At 38.6% G+C, this 21,111-nt stretch overlaps 1 protein-coding gene across 2 annotated transcripts in view; it reads left to right on the top strand.

Annotated features, from left to right (window-relative positions):
- RET (ret proto-oncogene) overlaps positions 1-21,111 on the top strand; it is a 95,374-nt gene that overhangs the window by 59,863 nt on the left and 14,400 nt on the right. For both annotated transcript variants that reach the window (XM_061450212.1, XM_061450204.1), the window contains exons 7-15: positions 1,444-1,643; positions 6,157-6,415; positions 7,577-7,702; positions 9,107-9,217; positions 12,960-13,079; positions 14,544-14,800; positions 15,986-16,133; positions 19,232-19,339; positions 20,872-21,086. In XM_061450212.1, coding sequence (XP_061306196.1) covers positions 1,444-1,643; positions 6,157-6,415; positions 7,577-7,702; positions 9,107-9,217; positions 12,960-13,079; positions 14,544-14,800; positions 15,986-16,133; positions 19,232-19,339; positions 20,872-21,086 — 1,544 coding nt within the window. The remainder of the gene's footprint in view (positions 1-1,443; positions 1,644-6,156; positions 6,416-7,576; positions 7,703-9,106; positions 9,218-12,959; positions 13,080-14,543; positions 14,801-15,985; positions 16,134-19,231; positions 19,340-20,871; positions 21,087-21,111) is intronic.

The raw sequence follows: 21,111 nt of genomic DNA, 5'->3' as shown, positions 1-21,111 counted from the left end.
GTATAAACTGGGGGCAGTTACCCAGAAGAGCTAGAGATCACTGCTCGGGTGGGGTTGGGTATCGGTGGGTGGGTGGTGAGCTATTGTATTCTCTTCCCTTGTTATTTCCCTTATCATTATTATTATTGGTGGTAGCAGTAGTGGTTTGTGTTATATCTTAGTTACTGGACTGTTCTTATCTCAACCTGTGGGATTACATTCTTTTGATTCTCCTCCCCTGGGAGGGGGGAGGAAGGAGAGGGGAGTGAGCGAGCAGCTGCGTGGTTCTGGGTTGCTGGATTGGCTTAAACCATGGCAGACATCAATTTGATAGATGGACCACTTGGTGGATAAAGAACTGGCTGGATGGCCACGTGCAAAGAGTTGTGGTCAGTGACATGGTGTCCAGCTGGAGACCAGTAACAAGTGGTGTCCCTCAGGGATTGGTGTTGGGACTGGTCTTGTTCAACATCTTTGTCGGTGCCATGGACAGTGGGATTGAGTGCGCCCTCAGCAAGTTTGCCAATGACACCAAGCTGTGTGGTTCGGTTGATACGCTGGAGGGAAGGAGTGCCATCCAGAGGGACCTTGACACGCTTGTGAGGTGGGCTGATGCCAACCTTATGAAGTTTAACCATGCCAAGTGCAAGGTCCTACACCTGGGTCGGAGCAATCCCAGGCACAGCTACAGGTTGGGCAGAGAAGAGATTCAGAGCAGTCCTGAAGAGAAGGACTTGGGGGTGTTGGTTGATGAAAACTAAACATGAGCTGGCAGTGTGCTCTCACAGCCCAGAAATCCAGCCGTATCCTGGGCTGCATCAAAAGGAGCATGGCGAGCAGGTTGAAGGAGGTGATCCTGCCCCTCTACTCTGCTCTTGTGAGACCTCTCTTGGTGTATTGTGTGCAGTTCTGGTGTGCTTAACATAAAAAGGACATAGAACTGTTTTAACAAGTCCATGGGAGGGCCACGAGGATGATCAGGGGACTGGAGTGCCTCCCGTATGAAGACAGGCTGAGAAAGTTGGGGCTGTTCAGTCTGGAGAAGAGAAGACTGCGTGGAGACCTCATAGCAGCCTTCTGGTGTCTGAAGGGGGGCTGTAGGGATGCTGGGGAGGGACTCTTCATTAGGGACTGTAGTGGTAGGACAAGGGGTAATGGGTTAAAACTTAAACAGGGGAAGTTTAGATTGGGTATAATGAGGAAACTCTTTAAGGGTGTTGAGGCACTGGAATGGGTTGCCCAGGGAGGTTGTGAATGCTCCATCCCTGGTGGTGTTCAAGGCCAGGTGGGACAGAGCCTTGGATGACATGGTTTAGTGCAAGGTGTCCCTGCCCATGGCAGGGGGGTTGGAACTGGATGATCTTAAGGTCCTTTCCAACCCTAACTACTCTGTAATTCTATGATTCTAAAATATACATTTGTGGATAGTGTGGGTCGGTAATAGACTAATCTTTTCCTTTGCAGAACTGGTACTGAATAAAAGCATTTCAGTCACAGAGCATCGTTCCTTCCAGTTGGATGTTTTGGTGAATGACACAGAGTTTCATGGCCCAGAAAGATCAGTGATGCTTCATTTCAATGTCTCCATCCTCCCTGTCAGCATTCAGTTTCCAAACATGACCTACCAGTTCACAGTGAACAGAAATGCTGAACGCTTTGCTCAAGTAAGAACTATGTAGATTATACTTTCACTTCAGACCGATCTCAGCAGATAGGTCACAGACAAGATGCGTTGGAGCATTGGTTTTAGTGGTTTTCAGTAGAAGCAATGAAAAATATGGTATCAATATGATTGTTGCTGGACGCAGTGGATAGCAGGTAGACTGTACACTAACTCTCCCATCAACAGAGGAGGAGCCACACATGGAAATAATGTATGTTATAGACAGGAGGACTTGCAACCCTTAGGCATAAGTAACTGGAAAAATATCAAAGGCAAAAAAAAGAAATTTGAAATTTGTCCCAGCTATTGGAGTCACAGCTTTACATATTGCAGTATGTTAATGGCTTTTCTCTAGATAATGGCTAGTTAGTAATTAATGTGTTTCCTAATTTAACCCTCATTTTAGCTTAATCACCACTATGGCCATTAATAATGCCTTCCAGAAACACTTTCTAACAGGTTGACATTAATCAGGTGAAAATTATAATGTAATTTCTATGGAACACGTACATTAATAAGGAACTAGTTTAATGTAATTAATATTGTGAAAGTGAATATTAAAAACATTAGTGATGAGCCATTTTTGGAGACTTTCTGGAAAGTATACCTAAAAATGAAATAAAGTTATAAAACTGCCACTGTATTTGTAGCAGAGAGGAGGACTGAGACTAAAATATGATATGGTCATCCCAATTGCAGAGAAACCCAGTTCATTAGAAGATTTCTAAGGAAGAATTCAGTTTTATTAATCTTCAAGCCTCTGGCTAGTTGTAAAATTAAGAAGAAAGTTAAATATATTGTGTGTTCTTACATTCAATCTGATGAAATGTGCTATGGCTTGATAACTCTTCAGAGTACGGGATGGGCCTTACACAACCAATAATAATGCCACTGCTTCATCAAGGGATATTTTACCCACAGTCTGCACTGAATATACTAAATAAGAGAAGGATATTATTGGTGTGTTCACACAGTGGGCTCTTTACAAAAGGCTACTTCTTTATATCATTTTATGATGACTTGCAGCTGCAACTTTTAAATTTGCAGTCTGTTAGAAACTTCAGCACATAATTCAGTGCTTTTTGTGCAGGTCACAATATTTTTGATGTTCTCTTTGGGTAATTTGTAGCACCAGATTGTGAAAGCTTTATTCTCAGTAGTGTAGAAAAAACCTCTTGCTTGGAGATAGGATGAAACCAGTTCTTATCCCCTTAAAAGAAATAATAGCGTAGGTGCACAAGATACTTATAGCCTAGCTCTTAGCATCTAGAAATAGATTCCAACTGTATGTTCATCACTACATGTCTGTAATTGTAAAACGTGCGGAAACTTAACTGTTGGGTAGATACAAATATAGGTTAATTTATTGCAATTTTTTGCATGTGTATATATATATATATACATGTGCACACAAATTTTATATATAGGTATATGCATCCCATAATAATAAGAATTAATGAGTTCCAAATTAAATTTGGATAAACTGTGTTTATCTGTACATACTCTAGATTGCTTAAACGCATTTGTTTGAAGTCTAGGGGTATATAGTTTTCTAGTTCAGAATGCAAAATAAAAACAAACCAGCCAACCGTTTGACTTCTAAAGCTGCCAGTTTTGCTCTTGTCAGGGCAGTCAAACGTCTGAAAGGGAAACATCTGAAAGGGAATTTTAGGGTTTCTGGAAACAGTGGTGCTTCCCACTAACTATGCAGTTTCACTGGGTGGCAGTAGTCACAGGGAAAAATGTGCCAGGCAAGAACTCCAAGACTGTGGGAAGAGCTCTTTGTGCTGCCTAAACACAAATTCACAAAGAGTGTTAAGTGGTCTGATTCTTGACCAGGGAAATGCAAAACTCATCCTGGCTCTGGAGATGGTGTTCTCAATCAGTTAAAGTGCCATCCGCTTATTTCCAAGACGAGGTTTGAATATATGGGATGCTCGGCTTGGAGCACAAGTCAGTGTAAACAGCTTAGTCCCCAGCACTTCACATTATTGAAGTTGTCTGCATAATTAGCTGTGATGTGCCATGGCATTGAGGAAAAGTACTAGGCCATATTAGTATGAAGGCTGAACTGTCTCTTGCCCTAAGGAAAACACAGAGCGTGAAGAAATGATTAACTTCTGAGCTGATGCCATTTGTCTATTTGAGCACCTAAATGAATTGAATAACAGAAGCATGGCCTGACAGTACAGGCTTGCCAGTGGCATTTAACTTATCAAAGGACTTAAAGCTCTATTGACATTTACTGAGAAAAATGATGAATAACATTGGCTGAGATTTTCAGAAAGGTTATATGTCCAAATGTCCCTGGAATTCAGTGAAGAGGTACATTATCTTTATCCAGACTTTATTAAACTCTGGACCTCAAAAGATGTTTTTTTCTATTCCTATTTCTGATACTGGTATTTCTATGTTAACTATTTAGAGTCTTGCAACAAGCAACAAGTAGGTTCCTCCCTTATATGTTGATGTTAATTCTGATTACCAGGCTATTTTTCACCATCCTTATGAGACAGAAGAACTTGCTGCTTCTACCTCCTTTCCCTGGAGCTGTGCTCTGCTGCATCTGGGAGCTGTCCTCACTCCAGAACCTGTGGTGCAGAGCAAAGTTTTGACCTTGGGCTTTCCCTAATGGAGTTGGGCAAGAAGAGAAAGCCTCTCTTTTGTGTAGAAATGTCTTGAGGAGAGCATTTTTAGCTTCTCAAATTATGCAGAGAAAGGAAAACTGGCCCTTATGCTCTCTGAAGGATAATCTGCTCTTCAGGGACCCCGTATTTATGGGATCTTCTCCATCCCTTTTGCAGAAAATTTCTGTTGATCAAAAAGGTGCCTGGGAAAAGTAATTCTAACAGAGTGGGCAGAAAAGGGCAGTTTAGTCTATATCAAGGTTAATGCCAGGGAACATTGTTATGTTCTTGTACTGCCTTAGAGAAATGCCATCTAAGAAATTGGAAAACACTGCCAGTTGCAATACAGTACCAAAATGAAGATGACATGGTTCTGGAAAGGACCTGTCTAGACCTTATGTCTAGACAGAGTTTATGAACAGTTGAAGTCTTGTCTTCTTTTTTTCCTGCCAGTCCAAGCATGCTTGGAGAAGAGATGGCATGGAAGAAATGGCTTAGCTTCTGGTTGCTTTAATAGTCTTTCTGTGTTATCCTGCCAGAAAACAAGCAAGCAAACAAACAAATAAACAAACAAAAAACCCCTAACAAAACCGCAAACCAACCAACAAACAAAACAAAACAAAACACAAACCAGCAAAAAATGGTGCCAAATGACCAGTAAAGTGAATGGGAATAAGTTAAATTAAGTGGGACTATCCTATGACAAAGTATGTCTTCAAGGACTGCAAAAGCTTCCTCTCTGACTTTAAATAGTCCAGGTTCATAGGAAGAAATCATAGTATAATTTTTTTCTTTTTTTTTTTTTTTCTTTTCACTTTCTTTAATAAGAATGCTAAACCCAAGATCATAGAATGGTTTGGGTTGGAAAGGACCTTAAGAGCATCTGGTTCCAAGCCCCCCTGCTATGGGCAGGGACACTTCACATTAGACCATGTACAGATATGCTTTTACGAGTGGTGGTGTTATTTGAAAATACATTTTAACTGCAGAAGTTGAAAAGGATCCATCACCAACTTCCCTTCAATAACACTCCACCCTTCACATTGTGGCTTTCCATGCAAGAAAAGCCAATGCCTCTTGGCCTGATCTGAATCCCACTCTTGTAAATGGAAAAACCAAAGTGAGCTTTGGATCAGTTCATATAGGAGCTGGACAGGAGATGGGACTTTACATTCCTATGCTTCTTAAATCAATTGTTTCGGACTGAAGAGTGTTCTAGGACAGATATTTTGGCAGGCAGAAGTTCAAATACAGCAAACCAGCATATTTCATTTTTAGATTAAAATGTTTTAGAAATTGCAAATGGCGAACAATGAAGTCCTTATTCCTTTTAAGGCTTCTGAGAACTCTGCTGGCCAAAAACTTTTTTGACTGTAATATTATGAAAATTACATATTAGCAATTTCTGTCTTACTTGAAAAGAGTCTCAGCTTTGTTCAGACTGAGCTCTTTGCTTTGTCAAGCAAGACCAAAGTGTTTCTCTCTGAGAGGCCTGGGACAGACCAGGGACTGAACTCAGACTTTCCCAAATCACAGGGTCTGGTTCTCACTTAACACTGCTGACCGGATATCACTGGGTCTCTGGGTCAAGTCTTTTTGCATGTCCACTGCTAGCCTCAAGACAATGGTAATACTTTATCTCTCATTTTTACTGAGGGTAAATCACATTTGAAGCATTTACATAATGAGTTGGTAGTAAAATATCAAATCTGTTGTAAATCCGAGATAAATGCTGAAGTCTGCCAGCTGTAATGTGCTTAACTGTCTTTCAGATGTTTTGGGGAAGCACAGAATATTTTTGGTGTATGGTTGGTTTTGTTTGGTTTTGTTTGTTTGATTTTTTTTTTTCCTGTTGTCTGTGATTCCTTTTTTGGTGCTTGAGTCTAGATAGGAAAAATCTGCATTGAAAACTGTATGAAGTTCCGTGGTGTGAACATCACCTACAAGTTACTGTCCCCCAACACAAGCTGCTATGCTGTTGGCATACTTCAAGGCCGAGAAGACAAATATGGAAGCCTTTATGTGAATGATTCCTCTGTGCTGCGCAGACCCGAATGCAGGGAAATACAATACACCATTCAAGCTACAGACAAGCAGAGCAGGAAACATACCAAAACCCTCCTCAGTGTTTTATTGGAAGGAACTCGTAAGTACCTGAGTCAATTAGAACTATTTACTTATTCATGAGTGTTACTGACACTGGGTGATGCATAAGTAGGGTAATCTATAAAGTCATGGCATTAACAATGAAAATGAGTCTGAGCTGCAAAATACAGATCACAAAGTTTGATTTTTGAGTTTTGATTCAGACCTGCCTGTGGCAGATACTTGTTTGAAGAACTAATTCACAAGAAGGTGGTTTAATATGCGCAATTCCTAATGTTCATGATGGCATTTGATTTATAAGAATCTTTTTTGTGTGTTTGTGACCTTTATTTCAAGAAAAGGAAGGGGGAAAAAAGTTTTATATATGTATGAAACCACAAATCTCTGGCCTACATGTATTTATTCAATCATCTTTCTCTCCGCTTCTCTCTCTAATTTTTCCTTTTAAAAAAACCAAAACCACCACCACCAACAAAAAGAACCACCACCAACATAAAAAAAAAGCTTAACATTCATGTAGGGCTTTGTTTTACTGAAAAGTTTGCCAGGGCAGAATGTTAGAGATATTCTGTAAAAAATCACAGCAGAGGACTACACTGGAAATAATAATTTCTCTCCAAACTATATCACACTTTATGCAAAAGCTTACAGTTCTACCTGATAATTGCCTCTCTTTGATTCTGTCACATCAGAACTCTTGTGCCAAGAGCAGATGGCTTGAGGAGGAAGAAACAAAAGCTTGCAGTGGACATCTCTTTTTGCAAAAGCCTTATGCTGTCTGAAATCATACATTTCTAGCTGCTGCTTTTTGGGCAGCTGCTGCATTAGCCCAAGTACTAGGTGTTTTCCTTTAATTAAAAGTTTTGTATGAAGCTATAAGTACCTATGGTCTCTGTTTTTTTTTTATTAGTATGTTACCACATTTATACAGTTTTAGGCATTGACAGTGTGCTATTAAGTAAAGATGACTGCTGTCATGATCTTGCTGTTTATTTCACAGAAGAGAAAACCTGGACTTCTCTTTAACTGTTACCTAAGTTTTCTAAGCACTGGGACAGTGTTCAGTCTTTCACTCCTTTTTCCATCTTTCTTTCCTTCCTATCTATCCCTGAAAATGGAATTTTCTTTCTGATTTGACCTGCCTTGCTTGTGTATTCATCTCCCTTGTACTGAACTCACAGCAAACTCTTTTTCCCAACAGTTTTAAAGAAAGAGGAGGACTGTCCTGACTCTTGTGCTGTGAGTAAACACCATGCTGAATGTGAAGAGTGTGGTGGCCTGGGGGTGCTAACAGGAAGATGCCAGTGGAGACAGGGGAGTGGAAAAGGTACATCTCTGTTGTGTGAAATCAAGCTTCTGTTTAGTTGTAATTGTGCATTTGACTTCTATAGATATAAAATGATTTATTCTGTCTGGACAACATGGTACACTAAACTACACAGAAGTTGAGGCTAAAAAAAAATTATCACAATACCCAAATTAAACATAGAATCATAGAATGGTTGGGACTGGAAGGATCCTCTAGTTCCAGCCCCCCTGCCATGGGCAGGGACACCTCACACTAAACCATGTTGCCCAAGGCTCTGTCCAGCATGGCCTTGAACATTGCCAGGGATTTACCGCTTCTTTGGGCAACCTGTTCAGTGCCTCACCACCCTCACAGTGACGAACTTTTGCCTTGTAGCTAACCCGAACTTCTCCTGTTTAAGTTTAAACCCATTACCCCTTGTCCTGTCACTGCAGTTCCTAAAAAAGAGTCCCTCCCCAGCATCCTTATAGGCCCTCTTCAGATACTGGAAGGCTGCTATGAGGTCTCCACGCAGCTTTCTCTTCAGGCTGAACAGCCCCCACTTTCTTAGCCTATCTTCGTACAAAAGGTGCTCCAGCCTCATGGCCCTTCTCTGGACCTTCTCCAACAGCTCCATGTCCTTCTTATGTTGAGGACACCAGAACTGTACACAGTACTCCAAGTGTGGTCTCACAAGGGCAGAGGGGCAGGGTCACCTTCTTCGACATACATGAAGAAGAAGTAAAAGGAGGTTAAGTTGGAGTAGTGACTCTTGATCTTGTCACTGGTGATGTTGAACACAAGTAGTGAATTGGATTTGCAGCAGTGCCAATGGAACAGATGACTTATAGCTCGCAAGGTAATCTCTGCAACTATGACTTGAGCTTGGAACATAGCAAACATAAGCCTGTGAGCAGGTATGCCCAAGCAGGCAGTTAGTGAGCACAGAAGCAGTGTCTCTGTTGTCTCTGTTTTCTGTGGTCTGTAGCACAGATCTGACAGGTGACAGCACTCGACTCTTCCAGAGTAATGCTTGTGTGCTGATGGTTTATCCTTTCAAACTGCATGAATATCACAAATTCTCTTTGACTATTTGTAAGCTTCATATTGAGTTATGTGTGAAATTGTGCAGACATCCCTAGTTGTGAAAGCAACTCTTCAGTCTCAAAATGGTCAACTACTGCTTTTTCAAGTAATACTTACTGTAACTGCAAGTGACATGCCCAGAGGGTTGTTGAAAGCAGAAGACATAGTAAAAAATAGATTTCTTCCAGTTGGTTTTAGTGGTTGTCTTGCCTGTTACTTTAGCAGGTGATATTTATATTCATAGATGTTTATTTGAAAAAAGAAGTAGCCCGTGTGTCAAGGTGCACTAAGAAAATGGAATAAGCTTTCTTTCAAAGCCTGTGGTATTTGTGCAGCTGTATATTTCTGTGTTAACAGGGATCACCACAAACTATTCCACATGCACCCCGAGTATCAAGACTTGTCCAGATGGCATCTGTGATGTGATTGAGAGCAGAGATCCAGCTGTGTGTCCCCAAGACTGCACAAGTATGGAAATGTTTTAGGATGGGCTTTTCTATGTCACTGTTGATCAAGTTCCGATTTCCTGATAACAGATTCTTTTACAAGCTCAACATATTTAGTATCTCTGCATTATCATGCCTGCATTTCAGTCATACAAGAGAGTTAAAGTTATGGTGACTAATCTTGTTCTTTTTTAAGCCAGTCAGCCAGCACCTGTTGGCTGACAGTAATGGCAAAATAATGTTTTCTCAGTGTTTCTCATTCCTCTCCCCTGTTAATTTGCAGGTAGTGTTTTTTAGTGGAGGTGTTTGCTGAAACAGGTAGAGGTGTTAGGCAAGTTAAATGCCCTATTTCCAAACTTTAGCGCAATATGATAGAAACCATGCCTTTTGAACTGCTATTTAAGTAAGTAAGAAAAAAATTTCCATTTATAATACATGTGATTACAGAGGATCATTTGGGGACATGCACCTGGCCTTATTTGACAGGTGACCATCAAAATGATCCAGTGCCTTATCTATTTGAAGATACATGCAGAGATTCATATAAGCAGCATTTATGAAGGAAGAATTGAAAAGCGTTTGCTTTTTTTCTTGAGCGTGTATTTCTACATTCCACTCATATACCTGCTCATACCTGCAAGGTTGCAAATCACTATGAAGATATAAAGGTTAGAAAAACAGTGTATGGCACTTGAGCAATTTCAGTCTTTCATGAGATTGTAATTTTTAAGCAGATCTTTTTATCTATTGGTATCTAATTCAGGAATAAATATATAGATGTTTCTTGAATAATTCTTATGTCTCTGACATAATATACTCCAAGTTAACATTTTAAAATTGAGTCTTAGAGGAATTAGCATTTACTTACAGGCTAAGACTTATGATCTTCTAGAAAAGGAATTAATAAAGAGGCATCTTTGTATTTTTTACATGTAAGAATCAGACTGTGTATTGTAAATATCTTATTGCAAAGATAATTATTTTATTAGAGTGCATAAAAACAATCCTGTGAGTGGCAGAAATGCTTGAAGTGAATGCAGGTAACTTCTCCAGTCATCTGAAAAGAATTCATTATTGGTAATTACCAGAGTCAGTTATCATTCCAAAAGTTGAAATATTTGTGCCAGAGGCTGCAATGCTGAACCATGCAATGTGGAACATATGCAACATAAGATGTTTTGCTCAACAGAAGCCTGAAAGAAATAGTGTCTTATTAGATAATAGAAGCAGGCAACTAAGACAAACTTTCAAGATGTTATGTATGCCTTTTTAATGCCTGAGTTTGATAATATTATTCATGATCTAATGCAATTCAGAACCTGGGATGGTGTCCAAAAGCAGTGTGTTTACAGACAAATTAGTGTGTTTTGGGAACTTAGAGGTACAGGAGTACCATTATATCAGTTTTTACTGGCAGGGGACATTTCTTTGGGATTGGCAAGAAATAAATAGAAACCCCCAAATGCGTTCAGATCAAGGATATTCTTTAAGCACAGACAGTTGCTAAAATACTTTTTTTTTTTTTGTAATTCATCTGTCATTATGATGGCTGTGTACTGCAGTCCCAAATGTTCTTTCTCACACTAGCACTATGAATATTATATAAAAGGGCACTCAGCTGAAACAACTGGTGCTGTGACTGTGCCTATCAAATAGAGGCAACCTAATTGCATTCTAAGCAAGAGACTCTCTTGTAGTAAGTGGCTGCTTCTGAGCTGGTTGCAGTGGGTGAATCGGGTTACACATTCATAAATGATTGGTCTTTGTAGGTTACTCTGAACTTTGGCTTTCTGATAATGGAAAAGACCCATAGTGCCTAGGCTTCTACCTTGCTTTGTAGGTCTTTGTTTTCAGTGGTAGTCAGATGTTGTCTTTTGTCCAACAACCCATGTTTTTAACTTTCTGAATTTCTGAGTGTCTGTGTGATGTAGGATAGAGCCACATTTTAGCTTTTTCCAAATGACCCTGAAGCAGGGAAAGCTCTTTCTTACCACAGGACAAGGGAAACAGCTGATGATTTCAACAAGAGCATGTGAAGTGCCACGCAATTCAAAGCAATATTTTGGGATTTCCTTACCAGCAGTGCATTGGTGAAAATGACATTTTTGGGTCGCTGGAATGCATATAGGAAGTTCCATTTTTCTGATACACACCTGCAGTGACAATGCACTCATTTCCTTGCTGTGTAAAACCCCTTTGTTTTTAAATACTTTGCTCAAGAACAGTTTAGATAGGACCTGCTCATCCCCTGCTTCCCCTTCCTCAGGCCCTCAAACATAGGCAAATATAGATAAATACGTAATATTTTTCCGAGGCTAATGGAAGTTTTACTTCATCAGCTCTTCACAATAGAGAAAGTTAGCTGGTGATGGGATATTCAAGAATTTTTGGGAATGCCGACTCTTCCTCAAACAAGTGTCAGCTCAGAGCAGTGACTCAGCAGAGTCTCTTCCAGAGTTAACCAGCTGAGCTGCATACAGTTTGGTAGGTGTGGCCTCTCTAGAAAGATGATCAAAATCTATTTTGCTTAAAAACTCAAGCCCCCGTTACACTCCTTCTAAAAAAGGATATTTGCCTTTATGTTGCCAAAAACTATCCAATTCATGTTCCACATCTAAGGAATGTAAAAGAGAGAGTCGTTCACTGTAATATTGGCTTAGATGTGATGGAGGAAAATGAGTTAAAATGAAACCAATACTATATTGAAAAAAACTCATTCATCTTTTGAATCCCTTTATAGTTTAGCCAGTTTTTCTAAAAGGTAGCTAAACTTGCAGAACTTGATTGATTTCTGTCTATAAATACTATTTGTGATTAAAGGTAGTTTCTAAATAAAAAGTGTCACAACTAATGGTCATTTTTACAATAAATGCACAAAAAAGTTATTTAATTGGAAACACAGTTGCAATTATTTTGCTTAAAGAACTCCTGCTTGAAATCAAGAGCAGTTCTGCATAAGTTTCTGCGCTTTTTCCTTAAAATTAAACAATGCCTTTTCAGATAATGGAAGATCTATCTTTTCTCACTTACACTTGGAACTTACTCGTAATGCTTTTGCTAGACTATCCCATCCCATTTTACAGATGTGATTAAGTATTGTTATCTCAGTTTGACAATGGAACAAATGATTTCTAGAACAGTATGCTGACTTTCCCAAGGTAAGAGGAAATTGGCATCAGAACCAGGAACAGAACTGAAGTCTGTAGACTGCTGGTCTAAACCACTGGACATCATCTCAGGAGTGAAAAAAATACCAAAGGCAGTGGCGGAGACAAACTAGATAAGTAGACTAGAGCAGGTATTTTGGGGAGAATTTTAAAATGTAAGATACCTCACTGATACAGAACAATAATGTTTTATGAGGAAACTGAGTCAGGACAGCCATGAGATGATTGTTTGAGGTAGATGTTTGTCATTAAGTACAGGGGTTCTGTATAAAGTTTCAAGGGGCACGTGAAATTAGGCAAGTAACCCAACTATGCAATGCAAAGAGAACTGTTATATTTTTATTAGAGATAAATTTTGATCCAGAGTCTTCCCTAGTGGCAATAGCTGCTAATCAGGGCTAATGTTCAAGCAGTCCAAGGTCCCCTTATTTCAGAATTTAGACTGTCCCTTAATTCTTAGGATTCCCCATCTTTATCAATATACCGTGCTGTGCCCTGTCAAATTTCAAATGCATACTAAGATAAACCCATGGGAAACTTTTTTTTTTCCCCTTTAACTATATGTCAGAATCTTAGGTTGTGTCTGTATTTGATTAGATGGAAACATTATTGGTGGTCATGGGAAAGGCATTGGAAATCTTGGAATTAAGTCAGGACATGGCATTTGTTACTGCTTCCCAAGACAGAACTGTTACTGTGAGAAAGATGATATCAAGGGTAAGTCTAAACATTATTTGCTGTTCCTCTACTGATCTTTCCTCTGTTTGTATTTACCAATGATTGAAACTTGTGGGCATGTTAATAAGCATTGTCTTTGGTCAGAGACTGCTAATATAAAATTACTTAAGAACTGGCAACTTGACTTCTACTATGGAGCCTGAAGGGGGGGTTATATCTAGCCTTGGTTAAAGATTCTGTTTTAGCTGTTACTACATGACAAACAGGTTAGTCATCCTTTCATTTCCAGCAGCATTTGCATTTCAGTGAGACTCACCTGCTATTTGCAAGGACAGCTAGGAGAATTAGAATAAAGACTTCAATTACTTTCAAGTAATTCTAGCTTCCTAATCATTTCTGAAAATCTCGACTTCAAAATGTCAGGGGTAACCAGCACCCATTGTGTTAGGAGGAGGAGTGGATTACTTTTTTCATTGACCTTTGTTTAAACAGAAAAACTCTATGCAGTTGTTTGAAACAGATTGATGAGGATTTAAAAACGGTGGGGTTTTTTTTAGTTTTTTTTATTACTAATAAACATAAAATATTTTGCATCTCTAAAACCAAATTGTTTAGAATATATCCTGATTTGCTTTTTTGAGTAAATTTTCTACAGGCGTAAGACAAAATAAAGTTTATTGCTGTATTTTTTTCTTCTTTTTTCTTCTCTATTGTTTTGCTCCCTGTTCTAGAGGGATATTGGGCTTTTTCCATTAATTTCCACTTATTTCTGAGGTACAGCTTGCAGATGTAGCTAAATTAATTGTGTATCTGAAGTCAGGATTATCTGATTAGCAAAGGACTGGATCTCTCAGTTTCTTCGGGAAGTGACCTCCTAGGGATGCTGTCCAGGTACCCTTAGAGATAAAGAAACTTAGCTTCCAAAGTAAGGCACTAAAGTGCTTCTGTAAAAGGGGAAGTAGTAAATGGTGAGGAAAAAAAATGCTTATTACTTTAGAAGCAGTTGCAGCATTAGGCAGTGTTTTTCAGAAGCAATTACTTAGTTTAATACAAAGTAGAAATAGTCTCTCATTCTGTAACCTAAAAAGAAATATTCTGTAATAGCTAATAATTGACATAATAAATTATATTTGAAGACTATTGGATGGGTTGAATGACCCTAACATAAACTGTTGTCAGCAAACAAAATTCAGTTATAGGTCTTCAGGTGGTATTAGAAGATGAATATGTAGTAGGCTGGGTCTTAATGAAGAGTGGCAGAAGTAGCCTACATCTATGAAGATGCAGAACATGGGATAAAGCTAGCTATCCTTACATTTACACAGACAGGCAAACACCTGCTGGTGTCAAAAATAATAATAATAAAAAGAATTGGTAAGTTTTTCTTCTAGGTTTTTAAATGATTTTGAGTTATGTTTCTGTCACACCTGCGTGCATTATATGCACTGCCTAATCGGAAGAAGGAGACAAGAAAAGTTCTGAGAAGCTCTTCTTGATCCACAGAGCCACTATGTGATGATGTGTGCAAGACTGTGATAGCAGGAGCAGTGCTGCTGTCCTTCATCATCTCTGTGCTGCTTTCTTCCTATTTCATCCATCGTTACCACAAGAATTCTCCGAAGCCACCTATTGCCTCTGCGGAAATGACATTCCGGCGCCCTGCCCAGTCCTACCCCATCAGTTATTCTTCTACTAATGTCCGCCGGCCTTCTTTAGATTCTATGGAGAACCAGGTGTCTGTAGACACCTTTAAAATACCAGTAAGTCTGATGTCATTTTGCATGGTTTCTTTTGTCTTGTTCCTAAAGAATGCTGCTTATGCATGCAGAAAAAGTTTCAGAAATGCAATCTATTCATAGAAATACCCAACTCAAAAAGCTAAATTGGGAATCAGGTGTACAGGCAGAAAACTGAAGATACTTGATGAGTAACTGAATAAACCATATAATTTACTCTATAAGGCTAGTATATTCTTACACTTTTATGTTTTAATATATAGTATATCTTAGCTCTGATTTGAACCAGTGTTTTTTTTCTAAATGAAACTCTGCATTTGACACTAGCTGGGTTTTACTTTAACATTGTCCAATTAAATACTAATAATCAGCAGCTTCATAGTCTCTTTGATAAGCCATAGTACTGCAACAAGGCTACGTTTACAACAAAATTAAAAATCATGCTGAGATGCATTTGATCTGTTCCCAGTTTCTGATATACAGACTGTAGGTGTCAGTTGGAGTGGTATTTTTACCCGCATTTGAAGGTTTTTTTACCCTTCAGACTGTCATACCTTTAATCTAGTTTCCTCTGTGTTAGATCATATACTACCCAGGATGCCTTCCAGCTGGTAGAGAAATACTGCCACTTTATATGACATGTGGCAACATCAAATCTATATGAATTTTTGATAGTGAAGTCTTCACAGACCTTTCGCTTAGTTTGCTTTAATTGCTTGTCTGGTTTGTACATCTCTCATCATTTTGCAACTGTAAGGCTTAATAACACTAATTTCATAAGAAGAGGATTGTTGTCTCTGATGAATTCTTAAGGGGAAGCCTTATTCCGTGAGTAAAACTGATTTACTTCTCTGTGAAGTCCAAAGTCATATAGTTACTCTGAAGGCAAGCATTTATACTGTATCACTTCATTTTTCACGTGTACCCAATTTTCCAGACCTGCAAATATAATCCATTATCCATAGACTACATGTACAGCCTGTTTTGAAGGAGAGGTTTTCAAGGTAATGGAAAATTCTTGTAAAATACCTAGAGTGTCAGAAGCTTTTATCAGAATACACTGAGACTGATAAAAAGAGCAGCCAAACATTGTTCACTGAAGTGTACTTATTCCTAAAGAATGGTCTCCTACTGAACATAAATGCTTTGAGCGTAGCTAGCCATTCCTTTTCTTGCTTCATCTTATAGGGTTCCTTTTCTCTCCTGCAGGAAGATCCAAAATGGGAATTTCCTCGGAAGAACCTAGTTTTGGGCAAGACTCTTGGAGAAGGAGAATTTGGAAAGGTTGTCAAGGCAACAGCATTCCGACTCAAGGGAAGAGCTGGCTATACCACTGTAGCAGTGAAAATGTTAAAAGGTACATTTCCATCTGGGTCTGAAATTATTTGAAACCCTCTTGTTGTAACCTTTGAATGGATTTTAAGATGGCCTAGCATTAAAGTAAAAATGTTAGCTAAAACCAGCCAGTACCACAGGCTGTATTTCTTCCAGCATTCTGTTACATGCTGGCAGGTTTCTGACTGTAAGAGCTAGCACAACATTGATCTAGGTAATTTCCACAAGTAATTGTGATGTTCAGGGAGCCTCTGTCTTAATATAGCAAGTGTATTTAATTTTGTTTGGCATTGATGGAAATATTGCAGCTTCCTGGCTGGTCTTTTTTTTTTTTTCTCTACCCAGTTTTCTTTGACAGAGCTTTTAAAATAAATCATGTTATAATCACATCAAGAGACAGAACAGACCTATTAAGTTACTTTTCAGTTTGAGAATGCCATCTACTTTTATACTTTATGATTTGCTTTTTAATTACTGGAAGCTCTGCCAAACTGGCATGAATAGACCAGTGCTGTCTCCTGGTGTCTTCAGTTTTCCCTAAGACTCTAAAGCTGAGGAAAACACAGTATGCCTAGATAATGTTAAGATGATAACATGAAGCCTTGAGCTCAAACATTCACTGCTGCTTATAAGTAAAAACATGTCATTATAAGACAGTGTTATACTACTTATTTCCATTTGTATTATATGCAATTAAGAAACTAGGGAAAAAAACCTTAAGAAAATTACATCCGTTGCTACTTGAGAGCAAAGATGAGGTATGTCCCATTGCGTTACCAAATAAATAAATGCATTAAGCACATGTCTGCATTGCAGAATGATCAGCGGAGAATAGGTCATATAGAGGAAGTCTAGAAACTAAGTTTTTCAGAAGACTAACTAACTTGTTACTTGTGATAGTCAAGTAACGACCTGTAAGCGATTATCAATAGAATAGTCATATTATTTCATTTCATATATATTTGTGCATTCAGTGTCACTGGTTTTTCTAGCACATTTTTACCAACAACATGTGACTGAGTTAAAATTCCAAGACATTCAGTTTTCCTTAGCTATTATGAAGGAAAGAATTGACAGAATTGATAATGTGAAGGAGTAATCCTTTATTTTAAGCACCTTATTTTAATAAATTGATCTGACATTTACAGTAATACTTCAGGTTCTAATGAATTCCTTTGTAATGCAAATTACATTGCAGATAGTCATCTGAAATTCCATTTCCCAACTCTGCAGAGAACATTTGTCATTCTGCAAATATTCATCTGTTGTTATTGGTTTGACTTCACTGTTAACACATGACAACTGAAGTATGAGAAACGCTGCATTAGTCCACCGTGGTCTTTATAATACTGTCAGGAAGTATAAAGGACATTTACTTTGGATTGGGCCAACATCACCCCTTCTTTCCCTATAAGAGATGCAAAGGGGGTCATTTGTCCAAGTATTAGGGACTCCGTGCTGACCGATCTTTAAAAGGGAATGGTATGTATACCAGCATGTTAATGGAGAAAGCCTCTTGCTTATTGCATGAAGGGTATCTCCTGTCTGAGCTGTGCAGATGGACACAATCTGTGGTTAAGAACAGACCAGGGTAGAACTCTCTCTACATTGTCAACTTGGTGTTATGCACTGGGGAGGGAACAAAAAGCAGTAAGTAATAGCTGAACCAAAATAGTCTCGGAGCTATGAACGGATGAGAAGGAACAGAAGCATATTTTTTTCAGACCATTATGGCTGCTTTTCTCATATGAATTAAATCTGGTCTCCTGCATGATGCAAATGCCCTCATTACAATAAAATTAAAGAGGAAAACAAAAAATAATACATCAATAGACAACGATTCACAATTTTTAAAAAGAAGGGGCATAAGGCTTCAGAGCTAATTGTCTCAATTTGTGCACTACTGAAGTTACTTTTTCCAGCAGACAAACAAAAAATAGGACTTTCTCACAGGCATTGAGTTGATGTTGTTCGTTTTTGGTTTAGATAAATACATATTTTTCCGTAGTGTTTATCAGTAGTGAGAGAGCATCTGATATTGCACTCCCTGGGATGAAAGACTGAAGTCTGAGTGGAGGTTCAGACTGCAAGATAACACATATAAACATATACCACTGATACAAACATACAGTAGAACAGAAAAAAATACCATGACCAGGGAAAACTGTTAGCACACATATTTTAAATAGATATGTAAATAAACCCTTTGGTGGTTACAGCCTTTATGCAAAAACGTGCAATACAGTACCAAAGAGCAGAAGCTGAGCTTGTAGCCTTAAGTAAAGGTAACCACATATTTGTCAGATGCCCAGTAATAATACTCTAGGAACTGTCCCGCATGTTCTGTGTGTCAGAGAGATTAAGGATAAGGTAGAAAAAGGGTTATTTCTGACCTGTGATGTCTTTATAACTAGGGATCTACTTCAAGCCCCAGTGCATTCTAAGAGGAAGCTTGTAAGTCAGAAGAATTCTGCAAAAACATAAGGCTTGAAAGGCTAAGAAACCCTATAGGGGTAGTATGTTGTCACATGATTCCCACTGACACCAGAGAAGCCTCCTTACATGTCTCCCAGTAAAATCAATCTGAACTGTACATTAGCTTTAGACTCTAAATCTGGATGTGTGCTACAAGTGTAAGCCAATAGATTAGTGGATTTTTTACATTGTCAGAAAATGTATTTTTGTCTTTTTTGTTTGGTCAACATAAAATCTTGTGTTTCAGATGTTTGTGAAGCTTCATCTGCACTAATTCACCCTAAAAAGTTCCTTTAAAACACCAGAAAAGGTCTGTAACAGTTTCCTGGCATCTGCTAGACATTACAGGCTCTGGTTGATTCTTGGCTGACCTACTGGTTCTATCATCATTTGTATCAGGAGAGAGTAACGATCCTTAGAGCAGGTTTCCAAGCCAGAACAGCAGCAGTCCTATTGACTTTGTTCTGATCTGAATGACTGTAGGACAGTGGAGGTGGGAAAATTTCTTTCCTGTGGGGAAGTACAGAGTTTTCCAGACTCTTGCTTATTCCAGGATAAACAGTCAATCGCATACTTCAGATGGTACATAGAAAACTCTTGAGTAATGCTTTCCTAACCACAGCTGTGTTTGGACACTTTCTGCAGAAAATGCTTCCCAGAGTGAGCTGCGAGATCTGCTTTCAGAGTTCAACCTTTTGAAACAGGTGAACCATCCTCATGTCATCAAACTGTATGGAGCCTGCAGTCAAGATGGTAAATATTGGAAGCTCTTTATTAAGATGAATTAAGAAATAGTTCATTGATGGGTTTGGACCACTGCTTATATTTGCTGAGCACCTTTTAAATTTGCTGCTCACTGAAAAAATGAGGGATATATAAGAAAAGTGATATTTGAAGGAAAGAGGAAATGTTAATTCGCTGTAAGCATTCTTCCTGTGCTTTTCTTCAATACATGTTTTGATTTAAATTTAACCAATCTACTACTGATTCTCTTCCAATGTATATTTGCATATTATGTTGATGCTCATTAAGTGTTTTTAAATGTGGATAATATTTAAAGTTTGAGTTTTCATTATTGTTGTTGTTATTCATACTAAACCAATGCTTTGATGCCTGATCCAGGGGGTGAGATCTCCTTTTGGGAAAAAAAAACAAACAACCCCACAATCAGTCAAACAAACAAAAGATATCTGCAGATCCTTTTGTTAAAATATAAATGGATGGTTAGATTGATCAGTTTTCCTCCTCTGCCCCAAAATTGTTGTCTGCCTCTTGTAAAATAGTTGCTAAAAGCTACAGTCATTGAAAGGTATGTTTTAAGGGGGGGGAGTTTCAGATTTTTGTATTATAAACTGCCAGTGAAGCAAATTTTGATTGTTCTGCGTAGGAACTGATATGAATAATTTGTGTTCATTTTAAATGAAGTTGCATGGCAACATCCTCTTCCTTTTGCATCTGTAATTATGCAGCCTAAAATCACAGTCTGCATGTTGCAACCCTGGGCAAAGGCCTGCCACCTTTGCCCCCCCAGTTCTCTTGAAAGTGTCACTTTCAGTTGAGAATAGAGAATATAATTCAGAACTGAGTCACCTCTGAGTCTTAGTAAGGTAATGAACCAGTGGGGCAGGATTTCTTTTTTTCCTTTTCAGTACAATGTATTTTTTCATCCCAAAGGAAGTGAATTGTTTCTGAGTCACAGGCTTTTAATAAATATCAAGTTAATTCATTAGCGTATGAGGTGGGAGGGTTTTGATGCGGCAGACAAATGTATGTAGCATTAAAGCAATGAGTGGGTATTATTCATGTGGGTAATGGGGAGGAGAAACTAATGGATTGAAATGTCAGAATGTTTCTAAGTGGTCTGAAAAGGCACCTTAAATACGACACTGGAATTAGCAGATGATTTGTGAGCTCAGTGGCACACACTCCAGAAATATAATTTTTTAAGTTTCTCTAAGTTTGGCTGTTTCACAAACGTGATTTGTAAGAGGGTTGTCTCTTCTTTGGTCTCAAGTTATCTAGATGAGGGAATACAGGCAAGAGCCTGAATTCTGCTTTGATTTAGGCTGAGGTTCACTCACTTTGCTTAGAGGATGTAAGCTGAAAATATTCTATGATTCTGTGGTTGATTCTGTGCCTTTTACGTAAAGGCCAGAGGTGTCTGGACTGTTAAGACAATGTGTTGATTAGAAAAGGGTTTTTTGGGGGAGGGGGGAAAAAAATGGTTATTTGTTAATTTGGTTATCTGTTAATTGTTTACTTACCAGTGTGTTTGTTTATTTCAGGCCCACTGTATTTAATTGTGGAATATGCTAAATACGGCTCATTGCGCAGTTTTCTCAGGGAAAGTCGAAAAGTAGGACCAAGCTATGTGGGTAGTGATGGCAACAGAAATTCAAGTTACTTGGATAACCCTGATGAGAGAGCCTTAACAATGGGAGATCTGATCTCATTTGCATGGCAGATATCACGAGGGATGCAGTACCTTGCAGAAATGAAGGTAAGGCAGTGTAATTGTGATCCGA

This window comes from Pezoporus flaviventris, unplaced genomic scaffold, assembly GCF_033815535.1.
Source record: "Pezoporus flaviventris isolate CSIRO_AGI_PZ_B2104156 unplaced genomic scaffold, CSIRO_AGI_Pfla_v1 ptg000001l, whole genome shotgun sequence".
Classification (NCBI taxonomy): Eukaryota; Metazoa; Chordata; class Aves; order Psittaciformes; family Psittacidae; genus Pezoporus; species Pezoporus flaviventris.
The sequence above is the reverse complement of the archived record's forward strand: the minus strand, read 5'-3'. Positions and strand labels throughout refer to the sequence as shown.